The 12733-nt window shown below is 49.8% G+C and overlaps 1 protein-coding gene across 2 annotated transcripts in view; it reads left to right on the forward strand.

The window, feature by feature from the left end:
• Positions 1-12733, forward strand: part of Il34 (interleukin 34) — a 57180-nt gene that overhangs the window by 35524 nt on the left and 8923 nt on the right. For both annotated transcript variants that reach the window (XM_028768691.1, XM_028768692.1), the window contains exon 2: positions 6764-7200. In XM_028768691.1, the coding sequence (XP_028624524.1) occupies positions 7173-7200 (28 nt within the window). In that variant the 5' untranslated portion in view covers positions 6764-7172. The remainder of the gene's footprint in view (positions 1-6763; positions 7201-12733) is intronic.

Genomic DNA, 12733 nt, shown 5'->3' on the forward strand with positions numbered 1-12733 from the left:
AAGGAAGGAAGGAAGGAAGGAAGGAAGGAAGGAAGGAAGGAAGGAAGAGAAAGGAAAGAGGGCTGGCAAGGTATCTCAGACAGTAAAGGCAATTGTCACAAAAGCTGGACGGCTTGAATTGGATGAATCCCATAGTGGAAGGAGAGAATCAGTTCCATCTTTCCTCTGTGATCTCTCTCTCTCTCTCTCTCTCTCTCTCTCTCTCTCTCTCACACACACACACACACACACACACACACACAGAGAGAGAGAGAGAGAGAGAGAGAGAGAGAGAGAGAGAGAGAGAAGAGAGAGAGGAGAATAATATAAAAGTACATTTAAAAATTAAAAAAAGAAATAAACAAAAACAGACACAGGAACTGTATACGAACCCTGCCTAATCCATTGGTCCAGGGTCCACATCTATATATGTCCCTGCCAGCCCTTATTTAGGGTTTCATGTAGCCCAGCTAGCTTCATTTTGTAGCCAAGGATGACCTTGAACTCTTGAGCCTCCTGCATGTACCTTCCAAGAGTATTACCACCCCCAGCTGCCTCCCTTTATCTATGTCTGGAGCCCAGTCCCATCTCCTCCCACCTCCTCCCGGTTTGGAACATCTGCTGATCCAGCCCTGAGCCCTGAGCTCACAGTCAGAGCCTCCTACATTCTTAAGGGGCCATGGCTTAGTTCCCAGGAGGACAACGGGGTTGGGAGGGCCGGATATGGCTTAGGGCCAGTTCCCACCCTCTCTGTGTCTCCATTTCTCATCCCTAGGATGTGGGCTTGTGAGGAATGTCTCTGAAGTCTTTTGGGGCTTGTCCTACTTAAAGAAAAGTGGCCAGACTAGGCAGGTGACCCAATATTCTGTCCCTTAATACTTTCGGGTCATGCCTGGCCTCTTTGGGGGAGAAGAATGTTCTGGGTAGGCGTAATAGATGGGTTGCAAATGTGGCCCCAATTGTTTACCTACGCCCATCCATGGTCTTACAATGCAGCTCTGCTCCTTTCAACAGAAAATAGAGTCTCACTTCCCTGAGTGACAGAAGTGGCTGGTGTCATTGTTCTGACTCTTGGACTTAAGGAGCCCTGACTCTTGCTCCCTTTCCCAGAATTCTGCTTCTGCTGTGAAAATTGAGCCTAGACTATCCCTATGGATGTGATGCCAGTGAGGCCTACCTATATCAGCCACCACTCTGCAAACTCACCAGCAAGAGTGGAGCTAGCTACCTTGCATCAGCCAAATTCAGACTGGCTCAGCTGAATCCAGCTTGAACCGGCAGAATCCAACCAGGGCCCCTGAGCCCAGATTAGGTCGGAGAGCCCAGTCGGGATCAGCAGAATTCTCAGTATGTCCAGGGTAGAGCCTGGACACGTCCTGGAGATTAGCCTGGATCAGGATTAGCCCAGGCAGGAGCAGCCTAGACCAGATGCGATCAACCCAGATGATCTGAGCCCAACCTGCATGAACCAAGCCTAGGTAGGAGCAGCCTACCTAGCTCAGTATGTATCAGCCAAGCCCACTCTTGGGTCAGTCAGCCTGGATCAGCTCACCCTAGTCTGTAGTTTGTGAAAAACAAACACTTTCACCTCTATTGTATGGTAATTGTCCCAGAGCTGATGAAAGGCTTCCCGGGAACTCACTCGGCTTTCTACATCCTGACATTCCTTGTTTGTCTTCTCTGCTGCCAAACTAGCTCCAGAGCTCAACCATCAGGATTCTAACTCAGATTCCAACCCCCACTCCCACCCCCCAGAGGAGGAGGTCCTAGTACTCAGGATGGGGTGGATGGGAAAGGCCAGAAAGCACATGACTTCCCAAGGGAGGGGACAGTGAGAGGGTCCTGGTTTGTGTACACAGCTAAAAACAGGAGTTCCTTAAAAAAGAAAAGAGAGAGAGAGAGAGAGAGAGAGAGAGAGAGAGAGAGAGAGAGAGAGAGAGACCAAATGTGGGCTATGATATAGCACAATTGGCAGAGAGCCTTTGTCCCATGCTTGAGTTTTGACCCCTGGTCATACATAAAAGGATAGTGGTCGCACTTCCTGCAATCCCAGCACAGGAGGTCTGAGCAGGAGGGACAGAAGTTCAAGGTCATCTTTGAGGCTACATACTGAATTTGAAACTAGTCTGGGATACATACATAGATCTTGCCATAAAAAACAAAACAAAAATAACAAAAAAAAAATAATAACCACCGCTCCCTCCAAAAACCCACTAGTCTTCTCTGCAGAATCTAAAGAATAAAATAGTTCAATGTGGCATTATAATCAGCAGAAGGCCTTCTCCTGTCCCTTCTCTCTTTCTAGATACAGGAATTTAAACAAAAATAAAACAAAACAAAAAACACAAATGAAGAAAAACAGCTGTCAGCCAGGCATGATAGCACACGGCTTTAATCCCAGCACTGAGGGAGGCAGAGGCAGGTGGATCTCTATGAGTTAGTTCAACACCAGCCTGTTCTATGTGGTAAGTTCCAGGCCAGCTAGGGCCATATTGTAAGACCTTGTCTCAAAAGTGAAAACAAAATAAAAAACTACCCCCAAAATTCCCCACCCCCCCAAAAAAAAACCCAAAAAACCAACAACAACAAATCATGTTATCAAGGGTGGGGGATGTAGCTCATTGGAAAAGACAGAACTACCCTGCTTACCTAGCAGACTCACATCCTTGCGTTCAAACTTCAGGACCACAAAAAACAAACACACCCAACTGTAGCCGATCCTTCCCAAGTCCCACAAACAAGTCCTTGCTTCCCTCCATGGAAGATTGAGCTCATACACCGTTCTTCCCCACCCCTGTCCCCGGCACCTGCCCTCTCTCTGACCCTGCCCCCAACCCAGGACCCTGGAGTCATGACTTAGTGAGGCTGTTATTTGCTTTTTGTTTCTGTGACTTTGAAACCGCTCTTCTTCATCGTGGAACTATGCTGACCGCTCCACCCAGTTCTATTTTTCTGTCTTTTCTCTCCTTGAGTTTCCCAATAATGCCGTGAGCCCTGGGGGTGGGGTGGGGTGCACTGGGAAAGACGTACATTCTTTGTCTACCTCCATCTTCACCCCAAGACAGGGACAGAGACAGGGAAATCCAGGCAGGCCCTCCCTGTCTTCCTGGATCCAAGGACGTCAGTGTTGAGGATTCAGGGATCACAGGTTAGATCTTATCTCCAGGGCAGGTAAGGCTCTAAAGCAGGACTTCCTTCTGCTAACAGACAGTACTTTCCGTTGCTGTGATAAAACACCACGACTGGAGCTGGAGAGATGGCTCAGTGGCTAAGAGCACTGACTGCTTTTCCAGAGGTCCTGAGTTCAATTCCCAGCAACCACATGGTGGCTCACAACCTTCTGTAATGGGATCAGATGCCCTCTTCTGGTGTATCTGAAGGCAGTGACAGTGTACTCATTATATACATAAAATAATATTAAATAAATCTTAAAAAAAAAAAGAGTCTATGATGGTGGAGTGGAGGCAGGCTTCCAGTGACACACTTCCTCCAACAAATCCACACATAAGCCTCCCCAAACAACACTGCCAGATGGGACCAGGTATCCTAATATCTGAGCCTAAGAGGGGGCATCTCATTCAAACAACCACAGCGAGGAGCCTGACTTCCTCAGTGCCTCTACTCCAGATCAAAGCTTCTCATCAGATACCTTCCTCTTGGGAGTTTCCTTGAGGTCCTTCCTGCTTTCTCATTTCAATGGGACTCACACAGGGACCACAGTGTGACTTGTGGGTACCTGTGTGACTTGAGGTTGGCTATGGCTCTTCTTTCCACGTGACTTCTCCATTGGGAACAGGCAGACCGCAATGCATGTGAAGAAGCTGTGGCAGCGGCTGGGAGGCATGGCTCGCAGGTAAGAGCTTTCCGCTGTGCACACATGAGGACCTGCATTTGAATTCCTAGTACCCAAGCAAAAACCAAACCAAAACAAACAAGCAAACAGGCTCAGCTACACAAATCCCAGCGATGTGTCAGATGCAGACAGGAGGACAGCTGGGGCGTTCTGGCAGCCAGCCTAGGCGCAGGTTCAGCCAAAAACCCTGCCTCAGAGAAATAAGGCGGAGAGTGACAGAGTTGGACACCCAACATCCTCCTGTGGCCTCTTTGTGTGCCTACAGGCATGCACCTGCACACACAGAGAGAAGGTACAACGGGGTTTCTTCTGTTTGGACATGGTGAAGAACCTCTTGGTTGTGTGTGGCCGTGTAAGGAACCATAAGTAATAGATGGAGGTGGACAGCCCAGGTTCTGTGGCTGGCATGCATGGTTAAAGGACAATGGTACATTATTCAAAGTTGCAGAAGGACTCAAAAGAGATGGAAACTTCCTCCACACCAAAACCTGTCCACTGAGGCTTATAGCTTTCTTCATACTCATCAAACACCAGATCGACCCGGATGCTTCTTTATTCGGTGGGTAGACACACGGTGATTTGTCTACATAAGGGACTATTACTGAGCAAGGAAAAAGAGGAAACTGTCAACACGCACGCTCACCAACATGACAGCACCCCAGATTCATCGCGTGGAACGAAAGGGATGAGATGTAAAATCTTCACTTCAAGATTGCATTGGCGTGACATCGAGGGAGGGGTGGCGGGGAAAGTGCCGGACAGGATACAGATGGGCTGCTGTAGCACTGCTGTGGAAGACGGATCCCCTACAGAGCAACGAAGGTGGGGTGTTTGAGGGTGAAGGAAGTGTTTTATAGATGGATTATTGTAGTGGTTACATGGCTCAATAGTATGAATTTGTAAAAAATTATATATATATGTGTGTGTGTGTGTGTGTGTGCGTGTGCGTGTGTGTGTGTGTGTGCATGTGTGTGTGCGCGTGTGTGCGTGTGTGTGCGCGTGTGTGCGTGTGTGTGTGTGTGTGCGTGTGTGTATGTGTGTGTGCGTGTGTATGTGTGTGTGCGCGTGTGTGTGTGTGTGTGCGTGTGCGTGTGTGTGTGTGTGCGCGTGTGCGTGTGTGTATGAGATTCCATAAGCATGCACAGAATAACAATGAAAAGACCTCACTGGGGCTTGGGATGTACTTGTTGGTAGAGTGCTGTTCTGGCATGCATAAAGCCCTGGGTTCCATCTCCACTGCTGTGTAAACAGCGCACATGGGGATGCATGCCTGTAAGTCCAGCTCTCGAGGAGGTACAGACGGGAAGATCAGAAGTTCAAGGCCATCCTCCTATGTGATAGCCAGTGAGTTCGAAGTCAACTGGAGCTAATATGAGACTATGTCTTGGTAGAGGGGGCATAGTTAGTATTTATAGTGACCCTATCATAGGAAGGTCACCAGGGTGGGATGTGGGAGAAGGAAGAAGAGCAGGGGGAGGGGCAGAAGAGGGGAGGGAACAGGGCTGAGGTCCAGGGTCTTAACCCAGGGTAGATTTGAATATTGTGCTTTATAGTGTGTGGCTCTGCCTGCTTTGGAGGATTTGAGCATGAGAGCTAGCATGTCTCCTTTGCTGTTTTGTTTCAGACAGGGTCTTAATATGTAGCCCATGCTTATCTGAAACTCACTATGTAACCCAGGCTAGCCTTATCCAGGAATTTCTTGGGCAAGCCAGACTGGCCTTAGTCTTCCTGCTTCCTAGCTTCTTTGCCCGGGCTTGACCTCAGGACTTCCTGTAGACCCAGCAAGTGCTCTACCACTAAGCTGCACTCCAAGCCCAAGGGTCAGTTTGCTACATTCTGCAGGTTTGTGTGTCACAGATACGGATGTAAGGATAGAAAAGGTCTCCCCCACCACCCCTGCTCCCACCATGCCCTCAGACTGTGGCCAAATCTCCTGACCTAAGGGAGGGAAAATCACTCAGTGAGAAACTGAGTTTTCAAGCTGGCTCTGCCGACGGCCACTTCCACCTCCTCTGTGAAATGGAACACAGTTCTCAATCTGCTGGGCCCTGTGGTGGTGTTGACTTTCAGGGTTGATCACCAGCAGGCCAGGCTTAAATTCCTCACACATGCTTCCCCCCTACAGCGGCGGGCGGGGGGCGGGCGGCGTAGCCTTGGCTGTCCTGGAACTAGCTCTGTAGACCAGGCTGGCCTCAAACTCAGAGATCCACCTGCCTCTGCCTTTGCTAGGATTACTGATGTGCACCACCACACCCAGTCTTTGGATTGTTTTTAGAGACAAGAGTCTTGCTATGTAGCTCTGTCTGGCCTTCCCATCCTCCCGCTTCAATCTCTAGGATGCTGTGATTACCCTGTGGTGAGCTACTTACTACACCTGGCTGTGATCTTTATCTGTTTGTTTGCTTGCTTGTTCATTGGCACAAGCATGCCCCATCCAATATTTGGTGCCGAATACTTCACACCAGTACTTCACTAGAAAGAGTGCTCGTTTATCTGGAATTCAAATTAAACTGGCCCATCAGCTTTTACCTGGGAGGGGAGGTGACAGGGAGGAACTAAACGGCAGGGTGGGACACCTTCCACTCCACAGTCTCCCCTGAAGCATGCATTACTTGGATTTGACCTGGCTCCTCACCTCCCCAGGCAGCCTCCTAGCTTGTGGGCTCTGCTGCTCCTTTTAGTCCCAGCTCAGGGCTGCCAGACTGTGTCTTGACTTGAGAGACTCACTCTTTGGCTCCAGGCAGCTACTGAGGTGCCTTGGAGTCATTTCTTGTGTGTGAAGACAGGGCTGGGTGTCTCAGTGCCGACAGCGGGGACAGTGTGCATGGTGGGTCTTCCTTTCCTGGCTGGTGGCTGAGTGGCAGCGAATGCTCTTACATAATCAGTCTCTCTCTCTCTCTCTCTCTCCCTCTCTCCTCCTTCTTTTTCCAGAGCTAGACTTCACACTGAGCAGCTGCAGTCGGAGAAACCAGAGAAAGCGCCACCCAGCTCCAGATTCCAAGAGGCCTGCCTACTGGGGACTCCCTTCTCTTCTTCCTCCTCCTCCTCTTCCTCCTCCTCTCTCTCCTCCTCCTCCTGAGACCCCAAAGCCACTGTCTCACACCAATTCCTGAGCTGCAATGGAACTGGCAGCCACCGCCCCCTGGCTGTCCTCCGCCCTGCCAAGCAGATAGGGCGGTAGCTACCCCAGGAGTACCTGCCTCCTCTCAGCCTGGGCCAGCCCTTCCTGGACTTGGTGGCTACCTTTGGTGACCTGAGGCCATGTAGGCCCTGGCTCAGGCCTCTGGACACACTGCTGGGGACAGTGCCTCTGCTCTCAGGGGGCACCCAGTGCACCATCATGCCCTGGGGACTCGCCTGGTTATACTGTGAGTACTGGGGTGGGGAGTTGTACCTGGGGGTCCTGTCCTGGGAGGTCTTGGTGGGTGGGTGGTTCTACTGTAACCATAGCAACCAGGGCAGTTCTTGCTGGTAAGAGGTTGAAATGCTTTCCAGAAGGGTTGCAGGCAGCGTCATAGATTGGGGAGCGTGTGTGTGTGTGTGTGTGTGTGTGTGTGTGTGTGTGTGTGAACCGTGACCACCCTCTGCTCTGACTGCCTCTGACCTCAGGCTCAGAGGTACAAGCTGAGTAGGCACAGCTGATGCAGGATGGGGCAGGCACTAGGGTGGGTGGCAGCTTCTCACCTCTGTAGTTTCATTGGCTCTGGGGAGCAGGGTGGGGACAGAGGTGCTAGAGAGAGGCTTTCCATCTTCCTGGGTGTGGCTAGCGGGGGGTAGGGAAGGCTCAACACACGGGAAAGAAGAGGGCTGGAGAAGGTAGCCAGGTCCCCTCTACCCCTCCCTCCATAACAGGTTAAAAATTAAAAAGCAGAAAGAAAACGACACTCCTGGTAAAGAGAAAAATAAGTTGAAATGAGGACAGAAATAAGGGAAGGACTTGCTGGGGTGTCTTTGCCTGCTGGGTGGGAAGCCAGGTGGGCGGAGACCCTCACAGACTCCAAGACTCAATGGTAGCCACAGGGCTATCGATGAGTCACTGTCATGACTTGACACAATTCTCATCACCAATGTGACTTGAAATTTGGCATCCAGGAACTGTGTGGCAAATAAATGAAGGTGGGGGCTAGGACCCACAAGGCTTCTGAGCAGAGCCCGCATGTTCTGTCCCTGGTGCATGCATACTACAAAGGTTGGGGACATTGAGAATGGGTGAAGGACCCAGCCAGACCCAGTGTTCTAGAAGCTTTCACTTCTTAATGGACAGAGGTGGAAGTCCGGCCACATGCCAAGGGACACCGGGAGCCACTAGAAACTGGAGGAGGCAAAAAGACCCTCCCTAGAACCTTCAGAGGCTACAGTGACCAGTGACACCCCAGTTTCAGACCTGTGGTCCCCAGAACTAGGAGAAAATACATTGACAGAGGCGAGTCACAAATCTGTGGTGATGTTAAGGTAGCCTAACATTTCCCAGATCTTGAGAACCCAAAGGCTAGGTGGTATCCTGGTAGACGTAGGAGGATGAGGATAGTGTCCCAAGCAGAGAAGACAGTGTGCAAAGGTTTAGTGGTGGGGCTGGGAGGGGCTTGGCTAGACAGGCAGGCCACACTCAGGTTCCCGAGGCCTTGAACACCAGTTCTGCTTTGCCAGACAGAGCTCTAGGGGGATAGAGAGCTGAGCATCAGTGCCTGAGGGGGAAGTGATTGCACTAAAGATTTAGCTTTATCATTTTTAATTGTGTGTGCGCACGTGGGTCTGTACAAGTGACCTGGTGTCCCAGGAAGCCAGAGATTAGGTTTCCCTGGAGCTGGGGTTTTGGCCATCTGGTATGGGGGCTGGGAACTGAACTTGGGTCCTCTAAAAGATTAGGAAGTGCTCTGAACCACAGAGGCACCTCTTCAGCCCCAAATGACTACATTATTTACTGACCGTGTTGGGAAGGGTGTGTGTGTGTGTGTGTGTGTGTGTGTGTGTGTGTGTGTGTACCACGGTCGGGGGAAGGAGGATCTCTTCTCTCCTTCTACCATATGGGTCCTAGGGATTGAACTCAGGACTCAGGTTGTCAGGCTTGACGGCAAGTGCCTGCATTGACTGAGCTGTCTCACTAGGCTTGCCTGAGGGGCAGTGAGCCTGAAGAGGCCTGGTCGAAGGAGGACTGTTTCAGATGGCATCTCTCAGGAATTGGCAGGGACTGGCTGTGGGGAGAGGTTGTCAGGGCAGGGGCCACCTTACAGGGGATCTGGGGGACCTGGAGGATGTTAGGCTACCTTAACATCACCACAGATTTGTGACTCGCCTCTGCCAATGTATTTTCTCCTAGTTCTGGGGACTAGAGGTCTGAAACTGGGGTGTCACTGGTCACTATAGCTTCTGAAAGCTCTAGGGGAGGGTCTTTTTGCCTCCTCCAGCTTCTGGTGGCTCCCAGCATCCCTTGGCATGTTGTGATATTACCAGTTTTCACACTGTCCCCATCTGTACGGCCTTTCTCTCTGTAACATCTTTCGCCTGGAGCACCAGTCATTGGACATAGGCTCTCCCTAAGCCTAGGACAACATCACACTAAGAGCCTTTGCTTTAATTATACCTGTAATGAGCCTATTTTAACATAAAATCATTCTTAGATACCAGGTGAATAGGAATTTGGGAGGGGGATGCTATTCAACCCATTTTACAGATTCACATTGGTCAGTGGGGATGGAGGTGACAAGCTTCATTTATCTTGATAGAAATGGCTACCTTGTTGGGAGGTACATATCCCCTCTCCCCCCACCAGTGTCTGGGCCAGGGAAAGCCTTATACCTCGGCTGGTGCTTCCAGATCTTGGTTCTTGTCTCTGGAGGGGGGAGACAGGAAAGCCTGACCAGATCAGTGGGACATTGGCTGTGTGGCTCCCGGGCTGGAAAGCATTGTAGATGACAGCTACACTGTCCCTGCCTGGTGCCCAGTTTCTCCCGGTGCAGGAAGCAGGAAAATAACACTTGCAATTAGAAATGGCGGCCTGGATGCAAAGAGCGTCTCATCTAGGGGAAGGCAGGTTATCTATGGACAGGCTTTACAGGGATGGGCTGCATGCATGCCATGCCAGGCTCAGGTGCTATGGTTATTCAAAGATCCTGGCATAGTTTGCCTTCGGTTGCTGTGATAAAACACCATGGTCAAAAGCACCACAGTGAGGAAGAGGTTTATTTCGGCTTACAGTTGTAGTTCACCATGAAGGGAAGCCGGGGGGGGGGCGGGCACAGGGTGAGGGGTAGGGACTGAAATAGAGACCATGGAGAGAAGCTGCTCATTGGCTTGCTTTCTGTGGCTTGATGCGACCCAGAGCCACCATCCAGGGGTAGCACTCCTCCCTGTGGGCTGAGCCCACCCATGTCAATCATTAACCAAAAAAATGCCACAGAGTTGCCTACAGGCAATCCGATGGGGGCATTTTTCTCAACGAAGGCTTCCCATCCTGGATAACCCTAGCTGGTATCAACGGGACAAAACCCCAGCTGGGATAGACCTGACTCCTATCTTAAGGACACATTTGGTAAAGCCAAAGGCCCCCACAATGCAGCATGGTCCATGGGGCGGGACTTGGTGGATTGACAGGCTGTAGTGACTGATTGACTGCTGATAGGAAAGAAGACCCATTATGGATAGAATAGGACACCCCACCCCAAGAGATGAAGGCTTTTGTTATTGTTTAATGTACAATCTCTGTGGACGAGATGTAGATATTAGGATCCCAATTGGCAAGTGTCACTCAGGCCCGTGGTTCCCAGTGGCTGTCATTTCAACCAGGAGTGTGTTGCAGAAGTGCTTTCTACACCTGTCAGATCAGAGATGTGGAACAGAGTTGGTCCACCCGTACCTTAGCCAGCTCCCTAGGGGATTCAGATGCTTGCTATCATTTCCATTCCCAGAAACCACCTCTCCCTTCAGGCGTGAGGCTCAGTCCCCAAGGGCATGCTGTAGTTACAGCTTAAGTTCTCCATGTTCCCAAGATGCTATGACCTGGCCAGGTGATGAGAGACCCAGGCAAGTAGTACTGGTGGGGACGTCCAGGGATGGGGCAGAAGCCTCAGATGGTTCCAGGAGTGGGGTGGGCTAGGTGTGGGTTTGCAAGGCAAGGCAGGGACCAATCAATGGGGCCAGCACTGTATTTATTCAAATTTATTTTACATTTTATTTTGTTCAGGAGGGGGTTTGTGTGTCACAGAGCCTGTGTGGAGGTCAAAGGACTGTTTGCAGGAGTTAGTTCTCTCTTTCTACCATGTGATTCCTGGGGATTGAACTCAGGTCATCAGGTTTGGTAACAAGCCCCTTTAAACACTGAGCCATCTTGTAGGCCCAATACTGGTTGTGTTTATTTGTTCCTTCAGCCCAGTGCTGTGTTAGGTGTGTAGGAAAGATTGATTCTTATGAACCCGCCTCCTTGCAAGTAAGTGGTTGTCAGAGTTCTGCAGACAGGGAGCAGGAGCTATGGTTTGTGTGGAGTACAGGCCTGAGTAGACCCAAGTATCAGGGGAAACAGAGAGCGTTCCTAGGACTTGGTCCACTGAGTGGGAACAAGCAGGGCGGGCCTGGAAGAGGGGGAAGAGGAGCTAAGAGGGATCATGGCCCAAGACAGTGGAGATACAAAGACAAAAATCTCCAAGGTGTCAGGAAGTGAGAGGAGACAGATCCAGTTAGTGATGTCTCCTCGTAACAGATAAGGGAGGTAACTCAGCCTGCCTGGTTGTCTTGACCAAAAGGAAAAAGGAAAAAAAAAAGAAGAAGAAGAAGAGGCAGAATTTAGTTATTATTTTTGACAGCAACAATAATAATAGAAACTAAGCCAGGCGTGGCTCACACTCCTTTAATCCCAGCACCCAGGAAGGAAAGGCCGGTGGATCGCTGTGAGTTCAAGCCAGTCTGGTCTACATAGAAAGTTCTAGGTCAACCAGGGCAACAACGGACTGGAGATCATTTGAGAATGTCCTAGCACATCTGGATGGGTGTAATAATCTCCCACAGATATCTGGCGTGGTTATCTGCATCTCCTTTTTCAAAGCACAGGCAGTTAATAACAAAGTTGAAGTCATCCTTTGTGCTGCTGATACTGTTGCCTCATGCTTCCTTAGGAAGGTCATTGAGCATGTCTTAAATATCCCCCGTAACGTACGTCACCACAAGTCGTCTCCCCCATCAATAAATAAGTCTTAAAAAAAAAAAAAGAATTCTGACGCCTTAAGTCTTTGTCAGTAAATCTTTCCTGTTTTCTTTCTAGTTTATGAGTCTAGTGGGTCAAAGGTTGTACAGTTTAAATCCATTTCATTATTAAATGGGCCAAATGTATTTCCAGGCTGAGAACTCTTTTGGCAGCATCAGGATTATTAAAATGAAATCATCTCATAAAAACCTTCTTCATTTCCTTGTCCCTGGTTGGCTGTGTGTGTGTCTGTTTCTCTGATTTCAGACTACGTCTAATTGCTTTTATCTGAATTTGTCTCTTTCTAGTGAGGTTGGCCCTTTGGGTATCTCTCGCTCTTTCGAGTTTCTTTTATCCACTCTATCCCTATTCATATTTATTGTAAATGCAAATATTTTTCCTGTTCAAGAGTACAGGTCCCAAGAGCCGGTTTTGAGGTCATAGCGACACCTAGTGGTCATGCCTGGTACTGTTTCAAAAGACTGCCCATGATTGTCGGTTTGGCTGGCGTAGGTCTGTTTAGCATCAGAGCCTTCAGTCTGGAAGGAGCTACAAGACCTGATGGTACAACTAATGGAGAAAATCGAGCTTTGAAAACTTGTCACTCCAGACAAGGGGCTGAGAGGTGCCTTTGGAACCTGGACAATGTACTTATGCCACAGAGCAGGAGATTGGAGACCATACCTTGGGGACTTTCTAACCAGGGTGGGGTACGCTTGTGACATACC

This window comes from Grammomys surdaster, unplaced genomic scaffold (assembly GCF_004785775.1).
Source record: "Grammomys surdaster isolate TR1022 unplaced genomic scaffold, NIH_TR_1.0 187, whole genome shotgun sequence".
Classification (NCBI taxonomy): domain Eukaryota; kingdom Metazoa; phylum Chordata; class Mammalia; order Rodentia; family Muridae; genus Grammomys; species Grammomys surdaster.